This window comes from Mobula hypostoma, chromosome 1 (genome assembly GCF_963921235.1).
Source record: "Mobula hypostoma chromosome 1, sMobHyp1.1, whole genome shotgun sequence".
Classification (NCBI taxonomy): Eukaryota; Metazoa; Chordata; class Chondrichthyes; order Myliobatiformes; family Myliobatidae; genus Mobula; species Mobula hypostoma.
Genome location: NC_086097.1, coordinates 126,037,412 through 126,059,023, shown reverse-complemented (window position 1 = coordinate 126,059,023; position 21,612 = coordinate 126,037,412). Strand labels below are relative to the sequence as shown.

General features: G+C 44.0%; 1 protein-coding gene across 1 annotated transcript; it reads left to right on the top strand.

The window, feature by feature from the left end:
* Nucleotides 1–3,895: 3,895 nt before the first annotated feature.
* On the top strand, nt 3,896–16,622 carry LOC134339629 (Krueppel-like factor 10). Its single transcript, XM_063036348.1, has 4 exons — nt 3,896–4,016; nt 10,212–10,451; nt 11,963–12,923; nt 15,128–16,622. The coding sequence occupies exons 2-4, from the start codon at nt 10,221–10,223 to the stop codon at nt 15,376–15,378; spliced, it is 1,443 nt and encodes a 480-aa protein (XP_062892418.1). The 5' UTR covers nt 3,896–4,016; nt 10,212–10,220; the 3' UTR covers nt 15,379–16,622.
* Nucleotides 16,623–21,612: the final 4,990 nt, after the last annotated feature.

Genomic DNA, 21,612 nt, shown 5'->3' with positions numbered 1-21,612 from the left:
GAGCAGCTTTTATATGTAAGGGGGTAGATAGCAGTGCATGCAGACTTACAGATGAAGTCCATTGCGTTGCCTTTGGAAAGTTAAATTTGAAGGCAGAATGCAGGATCCTCAGCAGTGTGGAGAAACAGAGGGATCTTGGGGTCCTTGTCCATAGATCCCTCAGAGTTTTCAGGTTGTTAAGTGTGGTGTGTTGACCTTCATTTGTCAGGAGGTTGAGTTCAAGAGCCACAAAGTAATGCTGTAGGTCTATAAAACACTGGATGGACCACACTTGGAATATTGTGTTTATTTCTGGTTGCCTCATTATAGGAAGGATGTGTAACCTTTTGAGAGGGTGCAAAGGAATCTACCTGGATTACTGGAATCCGGGAATTATGGATTTGAGAGCATGTCTGATGAGGACAGGCTGAGTGAGCTGGGGCTTTTCTCTTTGGGGCAAAGCACAATGAGATTCAATAGAGATGGATAAGATGATAGACGAAGTGGATGGCCTGAGATTTTATCCTAAGGTGGAAATGGCTAACATGAGGGGACAACATTGAAGGAAGGTATGGGGACGGATGTCAGGGGTAGGCTTTTTTACAGATATCGGTGAGTGTGTGGAACGTGCTGCCAGGGGTCATGGTAGAGGCAGATACATGAGAAACATTTACAAAACTCATAGATAGGCAAATGGATAACAGAAAAATGGAGGGAAGGGTTAGATTGATCTTTGAGTAGGTTACAAGCTTGGCACAGTATCATAGGCCAAAAGCCCTATACTGTGGTGTAGTGTTCTATGTTTTATGTAGCCACTGCAATACGTATTTCCAGGCTTATCCACGGGGGTGTAAACAGCAGGAACTTCAGCCAATGGGTTAGAGATTAATATATGATCAGACCCAGTGAAGGACAGGCATTCCAAGGAGGTGGCTATCGAGATGCTCTACAGTTTCTGGAAAAGTTCCTGCTGATCCCAGGGATGCATGATTCAGAAAGAAGAGACAGGAAACAGGGAAACATTGGCTTAATCACCTGACATTGGTGTCTGCCAAAATAATGGAAACTATCGATGTTATAATATCTAAGACACTTGGAAAATAATAATATGAATGAGCAGAGTTGACATCAAAGTGATTTCTCATCAGAGGAAAATCACATTCGATTAATTTGCTGGAGGTTTTGAGGAGGAAAACATAAGAAATAGAAACCAAATATGCTTCTTGGTCCTTCGAGCCTGCTTCGCCGTTCATCAAATCCATGCTGATCTCCTCACTTCCCCAACATTCCTCGATCCCCTTAATTTTCAGAAAGATATCAATGTTTGCAGATATATTTGCAGCTATATAGGACCCTGGTCAGACCCCACCTAGAGTACTGTGATCACCTCTGGTCGCCTCACTACAGGAAGGATGTGGAAACCATAGAAAGGGCGCAGAGGAGATTTACATGGATGTTGCCTGGATTGGGGAGCATGCCTTATGAGAATAGGTTGAGTGAATTCAGTCTTTTCTCCTTGGAGCGAAGGAGGATGAGAGGTGACCTGATAGAGGTGTATAAGATGATGAGAGGCATTGATCGTGTGGATAGTCAGAGGCTTTTTACCAGGGCTGAAATGGCTGCCATAAGAGGGCACAGGTTTAAGGTGCTTGGGAGCAGGTACGGGGGAGATGTGAGGGGTAAGTTTTTTACACAGAGAGTGGTGAGTGCATGGAATGGGCTGCCAGCAACCGTGGTGGAGGCAGAAACGATAGGATCTTTTAAGAGACTCCTGGACAGGTACATGAAGCTCAGAAAAATAGAGGGCTATGGGTAACCCTAGGTAATTTCTATGGTAGGGACATGTTCAGCACAACTTTGTGGGCTGAAAGGCCTGTACTGCGTTGTAGGTTTTCTATGTTTCTATATCAATGTTTCTTTTAAATCGACAAAATTATTGAATTCTGTATCCACTCAGGGTGGAGTATTCAACAGGGTCAATGTCTTCTGAGTGAAGACACTTCTCCTCATCTCATTCATAGATGGCTGTGCCCCCTGATGCAGCACACTTCCAGCAGGAGGAAATTATTATCAAAGAACATATACTGTATTTCACCATATACTACCCTGAGATTCATTTTCTTGCTAGGTAATCAGAGCAGAACAGAAAAAATACAGTGGAAACAATGACAAATTCCATACAAAGACTGACAAACAACCAATGTGCAAAAGAAGACGAACTGTGGAAATAAAAAACAAATAAATAATACAGAGAACATGAGATGCAGAGTCCTTGAAAGTGAGTCTGTAGGTTCTGGAACACACACAGAATGCTGAGTTCCTCCAGCATTTTGTGTGTGTTGCTCGCATTTCTAACATTTGAAGTTTTTCCTCTTGTTTCTGTAGATTGTGTAATCAGTTCACAGTTGAGGTGAGTGAAGTTATCCACTCTGGTTCAGGAGCCTGATGGCTGAAGGATAATAACTGTTCCTGAACCTGGTGGGCGTGGGACCTAAGGCTCCTGTACCTCCTTTCTAATGGCAACAGTGATAAGAGAGCATGGCCTGGATGGTGAGGGGCCTGGCTTCGTGTGGCAGCATTCCCTGCAGATGTGCTCAGTGATGGAAGGGCATTGCCTGTGGTGGACTGGGCTGTGTCCAACAGTTTTTGTAGGTGTTCCCAGAATTGGTGTTTCCAAACCAGGCTGTGATGAAACCAGTTAACTCCCAACTGTGCATCTATAGAGGTCTGTCACAGTTTTAGATGACATGCCAAATCTGCACAAACATCTAAGACAACAGAGGTGTTGTACCTTTTTTTGTGATGACACTTATGTACTGGTTCCAGGACAGATAAGGCCAAGGAATTTAAAGTTCCCTCCTCCTCCAATCCCCCAAATAAGGAATGGATCATGGACCTCCAGTTTCTTCTTCCTATATTCGATAACCTGCTCTTTGGTTTTGCTGACATTGAATGAGGGTTTGTTGTTATGGCACCATTCGACCATATTGTCAAATCTAGCATGCAACCTGCCAATCCATCCTCAAAGAACCAAGATTAGTCAACACACACAAAACGCTGAGGGAACACTGCAGGCCAAGCAGCGTCTGTGGCGAGGAATGGACAGTCGACCTTTCCAGAGTCAGGGCAACAAGGTTATCAAGCACCTCTTCCGTTTCTGAAGCGCAATTGCACTTCATTTGCTGAGTTCCTCCAGCATTTTGTGTGTGTTGCTTGGATTTCCAGCATCTGCAGATTTTCTCTTGTTTGTGATTTCATTTCATTTTCTTTTTGGCTCTTTGCAAATCACATCTTCAATAATGGAGAGTGCTATCACTCTTGAGATTTGGGGGCAACAGTGAGCCATCAATTAGCAACCGGGTAGCCAACGCCCTGCCAATGCACGGCCTTGGTGCCTGGTTCAAAGGTGGCCGAATGTCCGCACTGGTCCAATTGACTTTAGTCACGGAGCACCGCAAAATAAACTTCGTGTCCTATCCTATCTTATAGGTGTGCAATGTAATTTCGCGACAATCTTTGCGGTTTCCTTTTCTCCGGAGCCAGATCTCATCATCACGTACAATTGCATAAATAACATCATAAAGTTCTGATTCCCTGCACGTCTCCGGTTGTTTGTTTGCTTCTGTGATGTATCGCGACTGATGAGTCACGCACTGCTGCTCCAAGTGCGAGTTTGTGAGTCAGGACTTTCCAGGAGCCACCCTCGGTCACACACTCAACTCACCGCCCGCGAACCGCGCATCAACGCCGTATCCAGCACCCGGTCATGCCAGCCACCAGCCGCTGATCACGCAGCCCGCGCCCTGCCATTGGCCGCTGCGCCGCACACCTTTGTGCCTGATTGGCCGGCGCCCGGGGCCCGCGGCCCCGCCCCCGCGCGCGCTCCACCTGAATGGAGCGCTGAGCGGGGCGGGGCCTGGCGAGCCGGTGTCAACAGCTGCGAAAAGCGGCTCACTGTGTCCGTGCGGCGCCGCTGCTGTGAACGCGTCTGCGTCCGATTCACGAGTTTCGTCGCCGAGAGCCAGGATTCGGGAAGCGTGTGAGTATCCCTTCTCTTACCGGGTGCATTTAACAGCCTCCAGCCCTTCTCAGCGGATCGCTTTAGTGGTGTGCCCGGGGACAGGCTCGTGCCGCTTTTTTGGGGGGCGGAATCAGATAGATTTTCACCAAGTCCATTCTGCATACGTGTGGCGAAGCACTGGGTAAGTGTTTCATTCTAACGGAACAGCAATGCTAACACAACCCTCTGAGCAGCAATGTTCGTTTTAAGAAAAAGCTGCTTGGTGATTTCATCTTCCCTCCCCCCCCCCCGCCACCCCCACCCAGTCTCATTGGGAATAAACCGGCGGTCGCTTTAAATTGAACGCGGTTGCTTGGTTCGGGCACAATTACGTGTCGATGAGGGGAAGTTTGTTTTTTTTTCCCTTTGTAATTTGGTAAAATAGTTCTTTGCCCTGTCCTGCGCCGGGTTTTCCCTGGGAACACTGATGCAAGTGACGCCGCCGCCTATTCTCTGCCTTGTTCGCTCGGGGGAGGGGAAAAGGCTGTGTCGGAGCTTGTCTGGAAAGTGGGTGAAAGGTTGCCGCGGTGACTGGTTCAAGTTCGCGCACGGCCCAGCCCGAGCCTGCGCCGACTTCGCGGCTCCCGCGGGTGGGGGCCGTCCTCACCTCGCCTCACTCCGTCTCACCCCTCCTCGGCTTATCAAGTCTCTTCGAGCTGGCTAGTGAGTAGAATAGCGCCCGAGACTGCCTGCGTGGACGTCTGCATTCCTTATCCTCTCCCTCTACAAACCACATCTCTGTAATTGATATAAACCTGAACTAAAAGCGAGGTGACTGACTTTGTGCTATAACGCTGCCAAGAAATTCTAATACTAGGACTCTTAAAATATTGAAGAATGCGAAAGGTTTGTGGGGACTGGGAGAGGAAGAGGGCGTGTATTGGGCGAGGTGGGAAAAGGCACAGTAAACGAGAGGAAATTAGGTTCGGGCTACATGACCACCGATCCATAAAAACAGCCGGCAGAGTTAACAAAATGCATTTTCTTTATTACTTTAGATTTTTATTGTAATGTGCTCTATGACGCTATTAAGTACATGGAGGGGAGGAGTATGGAGGACTATGGTCCAGATGCGGGTCGAATAATGTGCTGTAGTGCCCTTAATACTTTATTCCTAAAACATAGATAATACAATAAAATTAGTACACATCTTTATACCACCAAACTAACAACGCACTTGGAACAGCCTTGGGTCTCTTATCTATGAAAGGAAGTGCTGGCGTTGAAGAAGGGCCAGGGGAGGTTCACCAGATTTAGTCTGGGAGTGAAAGGGTTAATATATGAGGATTTTTAGCCTCTGGGCCTGTACTTGCTGGAGTTTGGAAGAACGAGGGGGGTATTTTGTCAAATCTTTTTGAAAGGCCTAGAGATGGAGAGATGTTCTCTATAGTAGGGGAGTCTAGAACTAGAGGTCATAGGTTACAGGGAGAAGGCAGCAGAATGGGGTTAGGAGGGATAATAAATCAGCCATGATAGAATGGTGAAGCAGATTTGATGGGCCGAATGGCTTAATCCTGCTCTATGTCTTATATTCTTCCTGGTTGACCCCTAAAGTGTTTGAGGGTTGTTACATGGGACCCAGCCATTCAGTGTCCATTAGCAAGCAGACCCTACACCATGGCCCTTCCCCTCAGAGCCTTTGTGGAGTTGTACCCAGACTCTGTGCAACTCCTCTGCACCCTGGAATGTGCCAGCTGGCAGCATTCATTGTCAGGCACTTCATTACGCTGGAGAATCAACCATTGTCGAGCAGGCCAAAACATGTACTCCACTGAGTAAGTGGAATGTACTGATGAGCACAAGACAGGAAAGATATGACTGTTCGCATGAGATTCTGCAGATGCTGGAAATCCGGAGCAACACACACACAATATGCCAGAAGAACTCAGGAGGTGCGGCAGCACCTATGGAGAGGAATAAACAGCTGATGCTTTTGGCCAAGAGTCTTCAGAAGGTGGGGGAGAGGAAGGAATAAAGTTCGCCAGATGAGGGAGAAAGTAAATGGGTGGAGAGGCTGGGTGGTGATAGGTGGAAAAGGTAAAGTGCTGAAGAAAGAAACTGATGGAGAGGGGAGTGGCCCAAGGGAGAAAGAAAAGGAGGAGGGGCACCAGCGGAGAGGGGTGAGAGGGGAACCAGAATGGGGAATGTAAAAAGAGAGAAGGGAGAGAGGTAGGAATTACTGGAATTGATGTTCATGCTGTCAGGTTGGAGGCTATGCGGTTGGAATATGAGGTGCTGCTCCTCCAACCTGAGAGTGCCCTCATTGTGGCAGTCGAGGAAGACATGGATCATCCTGTGGGAATGGGAAGTAGAGTTAAAATAGGCGGCCACCCGGAAATCCCTTAGTTGTGGTGGACGGAGTGAATTGGACTTGGATCAACGTTGCATCCTAACGGCAGCATCATCACTCGTTCAGCTCTTTGTCAATTCTGCACCGAAGCAGAGATTTTTCCCAAGAAGGAGTCTTTAATTTGCAGCTTTCTGACTCTGATGCAATTTAGCTGTTTTGAATTACTTCTCTTTCCTGGTTGTGCAGCTTTATATTCAGTGAACCGTTAGTTAAAAGCCCATGGCATGAAGGTATTAGCTGTGTAGCTGTGTAATTGATAGGATCTGTTCTGATGATGATTATGGGCAGGCTACGTTAGCGCTGGAATGTGTGGCAATAGTTACACAATCCTAGATTGTGTGGATTGTAAACGCAAACAGCACATTTCACTGTACGTTTGATGTATATGTGATAAATAAGTGAATCTTGCTCTGAAGAGCCGTCCATTTGGTATGCTCCATTCTACTCATCACTCTTAATATAGCTGAATTTGTGTGCCTCCCCGTAGAGTCGGATGGGATCCAGTTGCGATATTCTACAAGTGTGCCTCCTTTACAGACCAAGGACTGAGAATGGTCAAAGTGTTGTCATGTGTTACTCCTATGTGACAAACAGTTAAACACCAGGGGAGCATTTGGGAAATATTCATAAATGTGAAAGACATTCGAGCAGCATTTTCTATTTTCAAAGCAAATCTTCTGTCAAAGATTGGGATTAAAGAGAACTAACCTCTTAAGATCATCATTTTTTTTTAATGTTATACTTGCTGACCCTGCCTATGGCTCAAAAGGTACTACTGACTTTCTGCCTCAGGGTTTTGTTTTATTACAGTAAAAATTGCTGTCACCAGAAAGTCCATCAGCTTGTTGGTTCCCTTTAACTCCATGTACAGTCAAACAGTAACTTTCCCTGAAGTATGAATCACACTAAGCCCAACTTGAACATTACCCAGAGCAATTCTATGTGCAACCTCACTTGTGAATTAGTCAGGGTCTATAGAGGTACGTGTGATTTGTGCTCTGAGTACTGCTCACCGGCTTCCAACCGACCGTGAGGATTCTAAGTATAGAAAAGAGAGGGCTGTCTCATCATTTTGAAATTATGAAACAGAATTATGGGTAAGAAATTCTTTTTTTTTAAACTGTGTGTCAATTTTTTCATTATTTGGATTACTTTATTCATTATTAACATGTTAGAATTACAAATTCTTCTTAATACAAGCTTGTTTTTTTAATCCCACTATGAATTCCCATGTCCATAGTTATATGCTGTGGCCACTTTATTAGGTACCACCTGTGCCCAGTAATGTGGGCGCTGAGTAGGTTTGTGGACTTCTGCTACAGCCCGCCCACTTTAAGGTTCAACGTGTGTGTTCAGAGATGCTCTTCTGCACACCATTGTTGTAATGTGTGGTTATTTGAGTTACTGTCGCTTTCCTGTCAGCTTGAAGCAGTTTGGCCATTCTCCTCTGACCTCTCTCATTAACAAGGCATTTTCACCCACAGAACTGATGCTCTCTGGATTTTTTTTTCTGTTTTTTGCATCATTCTCTGTAAACTCTAGAGGCTGTCGTGTGTGAAAATCCGAGGAGATAATAAGTTTCTGAGATAATTAAACCACCCTGTCTGCCACCAACAATCGCTTAGATCACATTTCTTCCCCATTCTGATGTTTGGTTAAACAAGAACTGAACCTCTTGACCATTTCTGCATGCCTTTATGCATTAAGTTGTTGCCACATGATTGGCTGATTAGGTATTTGTATTAATGAGCAGGTGTAGCTAATAAAGTGTCTGCAGAGTGTATGGTGGCTGTGTAAACCTTTCACTGCTTTATTCCTAGCAGAGGAAGGTCATAGTAGTAATGTATCTGGAACTGACTCCTGCTCTGTTCCGCAGAAGGGGAGGGGATAGAAGAGTTTAGCTGTCGTGATAAGAGATTTATTGGAGAGGGGAACTGACAGAAGATTCTGTGGACGAGAACAAGGTTCCTGGATGGTATGATCCTCCCACGTGCCAGTGTCAGGGGCATCTCGGACTGAGTCTACAACTTTCTTTAGGGAGACGGTGAACAACCACGTCAGATCTCGTGACATAGATAGGAAGGGTGACGAGGTCCTGCAAAGTGAGTTCAGGGAGTAAGGTGCTAAGTAAAAGGACAGATCCTCCTGAACTCGGGATTGCTACCTGTGCCACATGCTAGTGAGGCCAGAAATAGGAAGCTAATAGTTTAACATGTAGCTTAGGAGTTGGTGCAGGAGGGAGGCCTGTATTTTGGATCACTGGGACCTGTACAAATGGGACAGATTACACCTGAACTGGAGGGCGACCAATATCCTTGGAGGGAGGTTTGTGACTGCTGCATAGGGGGTTGAAACTGGAGCTGCAGGGGGATGGGAACCAGAGTGCCAAGGCAGATAGTGGAGTGGTGGTGGGGAAGATGTTGTTAAGCTTGCATACAAAGACAGGGACCTGAATGTTGGGCATACTGGGACTCATACTCTTGAGTTGCATCTATTTCAATACAGTGTTGTGGACAAGGCAAATGAACTTCGAGTATGGATCAGTGTGTGGAATTATATTGAGACTTGGTTGCTGGAGGGGCAGGATTGGCAGCTGAATGTTCCAGGGTTTCCGTTGCTTTTGACATGATGGAAGGAGAGGTTTTAAAGGGGAAGGGGTGGCATTAGCAGTCAGCGAAAGTGCTCAGTCAGGACAGACGAGGGAACTTGTCTACTGAGGCAATATGGATGCAACTGAGAAATGAGAAAGAAATGACTACATTAATGGAATATATTCCTAACAGCGGGATTTAAAGGAGATTTGAAATTTGTGGAGAAATATCACATAGTTACAAGGAAAATAAGATTGTGATAGTAGGTGATTTTAACTTTCCAGATATTGATCAAGATTCCATACTGTAAAAGGGCTGGATGGGATAGAGTTTGTGTTCAGGAAAGTTTCCTTAATCAATAAATAAAGGTCCCAACTAGAGAGAGCATGATATTGGATGTCCTTTTTAGGGAACGAGACAGGGCAGGTGACAGAAATGTGTGAAGGGGAACACTTCGGATCCAGTGATCGTAATTCTGTTAGTTTCAAGATTACTGTTGTTCTGCCGAACATTGTGGGGCATTCTGTGTTAATGCCAGAATGTGTAGACCCCCTGGAGTGGTACACTACTACAATAACTGAGGGGCTTCCTCACCCTCCCCAGCCCCTCCGTCTCCAGTAGCAGAAGAACCCTGCACTACAGTCCTTCTCCACTGAGCCTTTGCGGTAGCTATAACGAGTTTCAGTGCGTCCTTCAGCAAGTACTGTTACAGCTTTGAATGTGCCAGTCGGCAGCATTCCTCAACAGCCATCTTGACTTGTCGGCAGACCAACAAGTTTCAGAAGAGTGACACCTCGAGCATTGATTTACCGGGGTGGGGGGAGGGGAGGTGGCACAGCAGCACAGTGGTTAGTTAAAAGTTTTACGGTGCCAGCGACTGGGGCAAAATCCCCCCATCCCCAACCTCCCTGCTGTCTGTTAGGAATTTGAATATCCTCCCTGTAAGTGCATGGGGTTTCCCCAGGTTGTCTGGTTTCCTCCCACATTCCAAGAGCATACAGGTTAGAGTTAGTAAGTTCTGGACGGGCTATGTTGCTGCCTGAAGCATGGTGGGACTTGTGCACTGGCCCCAGCGCAATCCCCTGAATTGACGCAAGTGATACATTCCATTATATGCTTCCAGGTACATGTGACAAATGAAGCTAATCTTGTTAAATTTTTGGAGAAAGAGGGAACCGCTAATCTACACCATCAGTTAAACCAGGACTCAGTGTGAGTTTTCTCTTAACAGGAAGAAAGGATGGAGATGGGCTTCGGAGCACGCAGAGACAGTAAGTGTTACTGGGGCAGCCGAACGGAACAAGGGGACATTGAGGCTGTCGAAGCACTCGTGTCAATGAGCTGCAGCTGGAAGTCAGACGGCAGAAGGTACACCGATCTGAGACCACTAACACCGGCCTCCGATGTATCTGAAGAATCCGAGGATAGTTTACCGTCCATTTCTAAAGATCTCCACACGTTGCCCCTTCTTGTAAGTAACTTTTGTAGCAGTTAAATCTATTAAGAATGGTAGATAAAACCTAATGAAGACTGGCTTTGCACTGGTGCCCTAGGTAAATGTGAGTTGTACTGAGTCATCAGATCCAAGACTTCTTGCTCCTGTAGAGCCATAGTTTCTCAGCATTCAACATGTGGACACTGATGAAAAGGAGAGGAAAGAATCTGAGCAGAGAAAGAGGGATTCACTTTTCAACGTACTTTACAAAGTTCAAAATAAATTAACAAAATACGTAGTTGTCACCATGTACTACCTTGACGTTAATTTTTTTGCAGGCATTCACAGGAAAATAAAGAAAGCTCAGACTAAATTTATTACTGACGTACACTTATGACACCATAAGCTACCCTGCAATTCATTATCTTGCAGGCATTCATAGTAGAAGAAAGTAATGTAATAGAATAGATGAAAAACTACACACATACAAACATTGACAACAATCAGCATGCAAAAGAAGGCAAAGCATGCAAATTTAAATACATACATGCATACTGAGAACATCAGTTTGTACAGTTCTTCAAAGTGAGTCCTTAGATTGTGAATCAGTTCAGAGTTGAGGTGGTTCAGGAGCCTGATGGTTGAAAGATAATAACTGTCCCTGAACCTGTTGGTGAGGGGCCTAAGGCTCCTGTACCTTCTTCCTGATGACAGTAGCAAGAAGAGAGCATTGCATCATAAGAAAGTCCCAAGTGCTTCACGCACAACGAATTGCTCTAAAGCATTGTTCACAAGATCCATAACAGCAAGATGAATAACCAAGAGTAACTTGCAACATTTTAGTCAGAAAGTAAGGACTTAGCTTATTGAAGAATAGTCTCCAGAATTTTCACTTACATGTGAATGGCTCATGTTAACATCTCATCTTCATGTCTACATCATTGAACACAGAATCCTCAGTGCTGCCCTATTCTGTATTTTTTATCTGCAATCTGTGTGTGAAATAAGATGTACACCCAATAGCCACTTATTAGGTACCTGCTCTACCTAAGGAGGTGGCCTGTGAGTGGGTGTTTGTGGCCTTCTGCACATCACAGTTGTAGCTGTTGGTTATCTGAGTTGCTGTCACCTTGAACCAATCTGGCCATTCTCCTCTTGACACGTTTCATTAACTAGGCATTTTCATCCACAAAGCTGCTCACTGGATTTTTTTTGTTTTTTTTTGCAGTCTCTGTAAACTCTAGAGCACGTTGTGTGTTTAAAATTCCAGGAGATCAGCCGTTTCTGAGATATCAACTACCCCATCTGGCACCAGCATTCATTCCACAGTCAAAGTCACTTAGATTGCATTTCTTCTCCTTTCTGGAGTTTGGTCTGAAAAACAACTGAGCCTCCTGACCATGTCTGCATGCTTTTATACACAGAGTAGCTGCCACATGATTGGCTGATTTGATGTTTGCATTAACGAGCAGGTGTACCTAATAAAGTGACCACCGAGTGTACTTTGGGAATGGATGGACTCTCACTTTTGTTTTCTCTGTTTCTAGTGTTTAACCCCACCATATAGTCCTCCAACATTTGAGGCATCTCAAATGGCCCACCCTACAATTCCGACCCCCTGCGCTCTGCCTAAAGGAGGATTTCCGTTATCCAGAGAAACGACCAGGGCTACAGCAGCGCCGGAGCTGGTGCCCGTAGATGCAGCGTATGTAAGGAGTCCGCAACCAGCCAAGGTAGCCACAGGCCAGCGGTCCCAGGCAACAAGTGTGATTCGCCACACCGCTGATGTCTTGCCCTGTACAGATGGTTCTTGTCCGATTAGGATGGTCCAGGAATCCGCTAGGCTGCAAACAGCAGCTGTGGGTGGAACTGAAGGGAAAATGATGGGAAGCGATGGCGCTGAAAAGAGAAACTGTATATCGCAGGAACTGAGTTCTTCTGTCAACCCAGTAAATGAAAGCAATGAAGGACAAAACGAAGATAAGAAACAAAATCAAAACTTGGCTCTAGCAACTAATTCCACAGTAGTTACAGGACAAGCTCTTCTTTCAAGGACGCATCCTCCCAGCAACACTGAGATTCGGCAAAATTCGGTGCTGGTCTCGCCTCCGGCCTCTTCCAGTGTCCCTCCACTGCCCATCATCTGCCAAGTTGTACCAGTCGCTGCAGGCAACCCCGTTATGACTGCTGTAGTGCCCAACACTCTGGGTAAGCACCCGACCATGATCCCTCCTCCCCTTGTCTTCATGGGAGCTCCAGTTTCGAAGGGAGCCCTGATGTTTGTCATGCCACAGCCCGCGGTCAAGCAAGTGAAGCCAGGGGTTACCAGCCTCAATGGCACCCGACTGTCACCCATTGCCCCTGCCCCCGGGATCCTGCCACCTGTCCAGAAGGAAGAAGCCCAGATTGATGTGTCTCGACATCGCAGCCACATCTGCCACCACCCAGGCTGCGGGAAAACCTACTTCAAAAGCTCCCATCTGAAGGCCCACATGAGGACCCACACAGGTATGGGGAGTACACTCTCAGCTCTGCTTATAGTTTGCCACCAGGAGGTAGAATTGAATTGAGTCCAGTGAGAAGTTGTTGAATCTTTACTGATTGTGTAACCCCAGAGCCCAGTGCTGGGCAGCTAACTACCTCTGACCAAGGCCTGGGCAATGGTGCCTTTTTGTTTTTGCAGTGGAGTGCAGGTTAAGACTATAGGACGTAGGAACATAATTAGACCATTCAGCCTTTGAGTCTGTTCTGCCATTCCATCATGGCTGATTTACTAACTATCTCAAATTCATTCTCCTGCCTTCACCCTGTAACCTATCAACCTCCATTTTAAATACACCCAATGACTTGGCCTCCGCAGCCATCTGTGGCAACGAATTCCACAGATTCACTGCACTCTGGCTAAAGAATTTCCTCCTCATCTCTGTTCTAAAGGGACAATCTTCTATTCTGAGGCTGTGCCCTCTCATCCTACACTTCCCCCACAATAGGAATCCTCCTCTCTGCATCAACTCTATCTAGGCCTTTCAATATTCGATAGGTTTCAATAAGCTCCCCCCCTCATTTTTCTAAATTCCAAAGAGTACAAATCCAGAGCCATTCAAGCTCCTCATATGTTAACTCTTTCATTCCAGGGATCATTCTTGTGAACCTCTTCTGGACCCTCTCCAATGCCAGCACATTTCTTCTTAGATAAGAGGCTCCCAGCTGCTCACAATACTCCAACTCTGGTCTGACCAGTGCCTTATAAAGCATCAGCATTATGTCCTTGCCTTTATATTCTAGTCCTTTGGAAATGAATGTTAACATTCCATTTGCCTTCCTTAGTACAAACTCAACCTGTAAGTTAACCTTTAGGGAATCCTACACAAGGGCTCCCAAGTCCCTTTCCAACTCTGATTTCTGAATTTTCTCCATGTTCAGAACATAGTCTTTGCCTTTATTCCTCTATCAAAGTTCATGACCATCAACTTCTGTACACTGCATTCCATCTGCAACTTCTTGGCCCTTTCTCCTAATCTGTCCAAGTCCTTCTACCGTATCTGTATTAATTTTCCTATAAAGGATGAGAAATTTTGTTTGTCCCACTCCCATCAAGGAAGGGGCTATGCAACATCTACATGAGGACCACTAAGCTCAAAACCAATTACTTCCCCCAAGCCATCAGACTGATCAACACCTCCACCCATTAACCCACTCCATCACCCCAAACCTCCACTACTTTATCATTTCCTGTCAAGATCATCTTATATACAGATACTCCTGTACGTAGTGTCACTTTTTGTACATAAATGTATACATGTACTGTATAAGCTAATCCTATGTATTTATATTTATTGTTTTTTAATTTTTTTTTGGTTTCATAATGATAAACATACCATAGTATTGATACAAAGTTATTGGGATGACATTGTTATAATTAACATAGTTAAATATAAACCCAGTTGACACATGGGTATTAAACCTCCCAATCATACAGGATGCAAATGTAATATACAAAAAAAAAGAAAAAAATCATGAAAAAAGAAAAAATATATAAAAATATACCCCAAAAGAAAAACTAACCTAAACAGTGTTAATCAACTAAACTAAAGAAAAAAAAGACATGAGCTGTTATGTAACATCAAAAAAAGGAACCATTAGTGTCGTCAACTCTGCTCCTCTCAACATATATTAAAAAGAAATAGAATAAGTTTGGAAAAGGTCAAATTATATCATATGGAAATGGCCTCCAAATCTTTTCAAATTTAATAGAGGGATCATAAATAACACTTCTAATTTTTTCTAAGTTTAAACACAACATAGTTTGAGAGAACCAATGAAATGTGGTGGGAGGATTAATCTTTTTCCATTTCAGTAAAATGGATCTTCTAGCCATTAATGTAAGAAATGCAATCGTCCGACAAGCTGAAGAGGTTAAATATTTATTGTGTTCTTTATGCTTATTATTTTTTTTAAATGCTGGATTGGATTCAGAGTAACAATCATTTTGTTCTCTTTAATGTGCGTGTACTGAAGAGTGACAGTGAACTATCCTGAATTAAGCTACAGTATCTGAATTTTCCAACCTAATTAAATGATAATTATGGATTGCATTGCAGCAAATTAAATTGAAATGTGTAAGTTCTTTTTAGTTCGAGGGTAAGACTGACTTTGATTTAACATGATATGCCAGAGATGTATTGTAAATTGCACCATGAATCCCGTTACAGGTGAGAAACCGTTCAGCTGCAATTGGGAAGACTGTGACAGGAAATTTGCACGCTCCGACGAGCTGTCTCGACATCGCAGGACCCACACGGGAGAAAAGAAGTTTGTGTGTCCCATGTGCGAGCGGCGGTTCATGCGGAGCGATCACTTGACCAAGCATGCTCGCCGCCACCTCTCTGCTAAGAAGCTAAGCAACTGGCAGGTGGAAGTGAAGAAGCTGAACGACTCCATCTCCCCAGTGTCAGCTCCTTAGTCCTTGTGACTCCAGCAGTCATATTCACATTAACCAGTGCAAGCATCACCTAATGGGAACGGTCGTTCAGTTCTGCTGAAAATGATGGAACTGAGTGAATGCAAGTTTTTATGTATTATGTATGTATCTTGTAAATGTTTATGCTTAGATGTAAGCAGAGCATAGCATGCTGAACTGAGAGATTACAGAAATACATGAAATTTGTATGGAGGGAATATGTTACCTTCTGAAAAATGACTCGTTAAATGCAGTTCTTACGTGCACAGTGCACACTTTGGGAAGGCAGTGAGTAAGGTGACCTCTAACTGTGAGAGAAGCGAGTTAGTTGTTCACCGTCTCTGGCCCCAGAAGCGGCAGACTGCTGGTGAGTAGGCTTGCCAGCACCGAAGTCTATGTGAGCTGTGGTCTGAAGTATCGGGTGGCGGCTGTACACAGTGTGTCACTTCTCAGCGGTGAAAGGAGGGAAGGAGAAGTGAAGGATCAGGATCTTCCTGCATTCATATCTAGTGAATGGAAAGGGTAACGGGGGGGAAAACAGTAGGGGATTTCGGGTGCTGTCTGAGACGGCAAGGAAGCACACTCTTCAAAGTTCACAATAAATTTATTATTGAAGAATGTGTATGTCACCATATACTATCTTGAGATTCATTTTGTTACGGGGATTCACAGTAAATGCATAGAAACACAATAGAATCAATGAAAAATCATACACAAAAGTGGACAAACAACCAGTGTGCAAAAGGCAATAAATTGTGCAAATATACATATTTACCCCATACTTGCTTTTGCCAAGATGTTGGGGTAGAAATTTCTATTTGTGTAGTAGGTGGGATTGCATTAGCACAACCAAATATTCTGGAGCTGAATGTTGGGACTCGCCATCAACAGGCAACTAAAGCAGATCACAATGCCCATACCAAATTTTCTCCCCCGAGTATTTATCTTTGCCTTATGAAGTTCTGGCCAGAGGGGATGAAGACAATTGTCCAAATTCTGATTTAAAAATTGTCATGGGCGAATACTTAAACTAGCTATTTTTGTGACTAAATGTTTGCCAGATTTGCAAATATAACAAAAAGGAAATTAATTGTTCTTTTTCTCAGCAAAGATGGAAACATGTCATATCTTACAATATGAGTTTATGACTTACGTATCACTGTATACATTTACATGTTTTGTAATTACTTGTGTTGCTACTTATTTATTTCATACTGTTATCACAAACTATTGATTAATAATCTACTTGGTCACTTAACTTTTTTTGTGCTTGTCTTCTTGGTGTACAGCTCATTTGCTCCCTCTAATGACGTTGTTCTTCTCGTTTGCAAACTTAAGACCATAAGACACATGAACAGAATTAGGTAATTTGGCCCATCAAGTCTGCTCTACTATTCTATCATGGCTGATGTTGCCCTTGTTTGTAGCAGTTTGGTGTTTCCTGCATTATTTTCTAATATTATAAGACAGCAACACTTCAAAGAATGCTGCACTGGTTGTAGAGAGATGTGGGATATACTGAAATTATCAGACAACCATGTACCCATGAAGTTACACAGGATCTAGCCCCTTAGTGTTCAAGTGATCCAATTCACAAGGAATAGGACATAAGCAAGAGTCTTGTTATAAAGATAAAGATTATCCTTATTTGTCACACGTGTGTTGAAACATACAGTGAACTGCATCATTTGCGTCAAATCAAATCAGCGAGGATCGTGCCAGCAACTGTCGGCACAGTTTTGGCACTAACAGAGCACACCCACAACTTACTATCCCTAACTACATCGGAGGGAATCCACATGGTCAGATGTAGCCAGCCCTGCAGAACCAAGTGCCCTAATTGATGATGCTGACTAATTGACGGCTATCCAGATAAGGAGGAATATGATTAGGGGAGATTGCCCTTGTGTATATACCCATGGAACCTGCTGTGTTGCTGTGAAGGCAGAATACATCTCTGCTGTCTGCACTGTACCACCTGTGAGCCCAATGAGCCACCCCAACCCGGGTGAGGATTATAATGCCCTTCTGTCCTCAGCCATCACTCTCTAGCTGCTGGACAACTTACCCATACTAATGTCCGGATAAGATAACAAAGTAATTTGGCTGTAGTCACGGTGCAGAATCAAATTCAGATTTATTTATCACATACAGTATACGTCGAAATAAACAGTAAAATACATCTTTTGCATTGAAAGCCAGCGCACCCAATGGTGTACTGTGGGCAGCCCACAAGTATCACCATGCATTCCAGCATGCCCACAGTGTTCCACAGACCAACACAAGCAGCAACAACAACAAAACGAAAGATAACAGCCAAACAAACCCTTTTCCCATCGCTTCCACCCACCCCCTCACACACCCAGACATGTCTCCCAACCCCAGGACTCTGTGCTGCCAATCCTAGTCCCCTGGATTCTCAACCTTTAGCTTTGGACTTCACGCCAGGACTCTCCAATCATGAGTTTGACCTTTGGGCCTCAACTTCTGGATTCGCAAGGACCTCCCTCCCCGGTAACCCAGCCCTCGGGACTACTTCTTTGGGCCTTTACCTTTGGTCTTCGACCCTCAGCTTTGCCCTCTGTACTTTGCTGGGTTAGATGTTCAGGCCTATATCCTATGATCTCTTTGACTGAGACTTCATTGGGCTGTTGGTAACCATAAGGTCAAAGAGCTACAGGGAAAAGTGCGATTTCGTATTGCTTTATTATTGTCACGTGCCAAGATACAGTGAAAATCTTTGTTTTGCATATCATCCATACGTAACATTTCAAAGCATGAACACATCAAGGTAGTACAAAGGGAACAACAACAGAATGCAGAATATACATTCAGGGACTACTTTATTAGGTATCTCCCGTATCTAATAAAGTGGCCACTGAGGGTATGTTCGTGGTCTTCTCCTGCAGTAGCCCATCCACTTCAAGGTTCAATGTTTGCATTGCAAAATGCTCTTCTGCACTTCACTGCTGTAACGTGTGGTTACTTCAGTTACTGTCACCTTCCTGTCAGCTTGAACAAGTCTGGCTATTCTAGTCTGATCTCTCTCGTTAACAAGATATTTTGCCCACAGAACTGCTGCTCACTGGATTTTTTTTTTGTTTTTTTTACTAGAGTTTTTAAAGTAAAGTTTAGAGTTTTTACTAGAGGCTAGAGTTTACTAGTTGACTTGAAAATCCCAGGTGATCAGCAATTTCTGAGCTACTCAAACCACCCTATCTGACACCAGCAATCATTCTACTTAGATTACATTTCTTCCCCATTCTGATGTTTGGTCTGAACAACAACTGAACCTCTGACCATGTCTGCATGCTTTTATGAATTGAGTTGCTGCCACATGATTGACTGATTAGATATTTGCATTATTGGGTGTAGAGCAGGCAGACAATAAGGTGCATGGGCCATGTTGAATCCTGGTGCTTTTATGATTCAAAGATTCTTTGGAAATCAAGAATGAAGCACAAAACTTACTGCTTACAGCTGTTCATTAAGCATTACAAGAACAAAGAATGAACAAGAAGGAAGAGTTGAGAAAACAAAGAAAAGATAAAGGAAAAAAGTAGTCGTGATCGTGTCATACTCAGACTAGAAATAACAAAATTCCAGTGATAACAACTAACCTACAACACAGCCAGATTCCAGTGGCATGGTCCTGTGCTACTGAAAGCTAAGACATTTCTAGAAAAATACAGAAGTGACTGTACCATAATTGCTAGAAAATACATTAAATAATTGCATCTGATTATATAAAAATATAAGCAAGCATAAGAAAGTTGAATTACAAGAAACATAACAATTGTGCGCCTAATCTAACAGTAGATGTGAGGTCAAGTTTTCATCTGTATTGAATCAGAACCAGGTTTACTATCACTGGCATGCGTTGTGAAATATGTTAACTTTGTGGCAGCTGTACAATGCAGTACACGATAATAGAACAGAAAACTGAATTACTGTAAGTGTATATAAAATAGTTACGTTAAATAAGTAGTGGAGAAAAAATAGGAAATGAAAGAAGTAATGAGGTAGTTTTCATGCGTTCACTGTCCATTTAGGAATCGGATGGCAGAGGGAAGAAGCTGTTCCTGAATCACTGAGTGTTTGCCTTCAGGCTTCTGTACCACCTTCCTGATGGTAACAGTGAGAAGAGGTGGTGGAGGTCCTACTCTGAGACACTGCTTCTTGAAGGTGACCTGGATACTGTGGAGGTTAGTACCCATGATGAAGCTGACTAATTTTACAACTCTCTGCAGCGTACTTCGATCCTGTGCAGTAGCCCTTGTGCAGGATCCCCTCCTGTATAAGGGGTTTCTTCAATAGTCTATATGCAGTGGAATAGAAGCTGTCCTTGAACCTGGTGATGCAAGTTTTCAAGCTCTTGTATCTTCTGCCTGATGGAAGGGCGGTTGGCGGGGGGGGGGGGCGGTGGAGAGAAAATGCTTAGGGTGGGAGGGACCTTGGATTATATTGGCTGCTTTCCCCTGGCAGTACAAAGCACAGACTCAGTTAAAAGAAGTTTAGTTTGAAATGAAATGAAATATTTTTATTGTCGTCGCATAGTACAATTCATCATGCACCAATACAGTGAAAATGAGTTTGCAACTCTCGTACTCAATGCTATAAAACAACAAATAAAATAAATAAACAATAAATAAAATTAGGTAACCAGCCAGTACAAGCAATGTCCAGCAGTACAAAAGCGCAACTCAGCTGCATGATAGCCATAAAACCAGTATTAAAGTAGCAATACAACAAATTTATGGATGATGATTGATCGATTGGTTCAGAGCAATTATAGCTCTGGGGGAAAAGCTATTTTTCAGTCTGCAAGTTTCCATGATGGGCTGAGTTGTGTCCACAGCTCTGCGCAGTTTCTTGCAGTCTTGGCCAGAACAGTCGCAGCATCAGGATGTGATGAATCCAGATGGTGTTGCATGTGCAGGTCGGTTTATCAGAGTGAAAATCAATGCACCAGGGCAGCCTGTGGGTGCATGAGAATTCCTTGATGGGACAATTTTGAGAATGGACTCACAAGGGACAATCACAAATCAGAATCAGCTTTATGATCACTGATATATACTGTGAAATGTGTTGCTCTGCAGCAGCAGTACAGTGCAATACATGAAATATATTCTGCTGCATAATATATAAAAAATCAAATAAGTGATGCAAAATAGAAAAAAAAAATAATGAGGTAGCATTCATGGGTTCACGGACTGTTCAGAAACCTGACGGCAGAGGGGAAGAAGCTGCTCCTAAAACGTTGAGTGCGTGTCTTCAGCCCCCTCCCTCATGGTAGCAATGAGAAGAGCATGGTCCTGGTGGTGGAAGTCCTCGACAATGGAGGCCAACTTCTTGAGGCATCGCATTTTGAAGTTGCCCTTGCTGATGGAAGGCTAGTGCCCACGATGGAGCAGGCTGAGTTTACAGCCCTCTGCAGCTTTTTCCGATCCTGTGCAGTGGCCCCTCCATACCAGGTGATGCTCTCTATTGTACATAAGACCATAAGTTATAGGAGCAGAATTCAGCTATTTGGCTCATGGAGTCTGCTCCACCATTCCATCATGGCTGATCCATTTTTCCTCTCAGCCCCAATCTCCTGCCTTCTTCCGGTATCCCTTTATGCCCTAACCAATCAAGACTCTGTCAACCTCTGCCTTAAACATAAATACAGACTTGACCTCCACAGCTGCCTGTGACAATTAATTCCACAGATTCACCAATCTCTGGCTAAAGAAATTCCTCTTCATCTCTGTTCTATACTGAGGCTGTGACCTTTAGTCTCAGACTCTCCCACCATAGGAAATATCCTTTCCACATCCACTCTATCAAGGCCTTTCACCATCCGATAGGTTTCAATAAAGTCACTACTCATTCTTCTGAACTCTAGTGAATACAGGCCCGGAGTGTCACAACCATGGATTCAGCAGTGCAGTAGATACGGCATTGCGCACGTGAATTTGCACGTGTCAGCTAATTGTTATTTAATCGTGATAGTATTTAACTCCATATTTGTCGTCGTAGTGCTAGTCGAGACTTGGACAGAGCACAGCAACATTTCACAGCCTGTTTGCTTTCGGCCCTGCCTGAGAAATTGGACTTGCGAGACAACTGATTCCGAAGACTAGTGGTATTCGTTTAATGTTTAGATATTCTTTCCAGCTGCAGTGTAGGCTTTGTTTCCCATTTGAGAGTTTTAGTTAACGGCCCTATTTGGCCTGGCGTTTATTGTTTATTTTC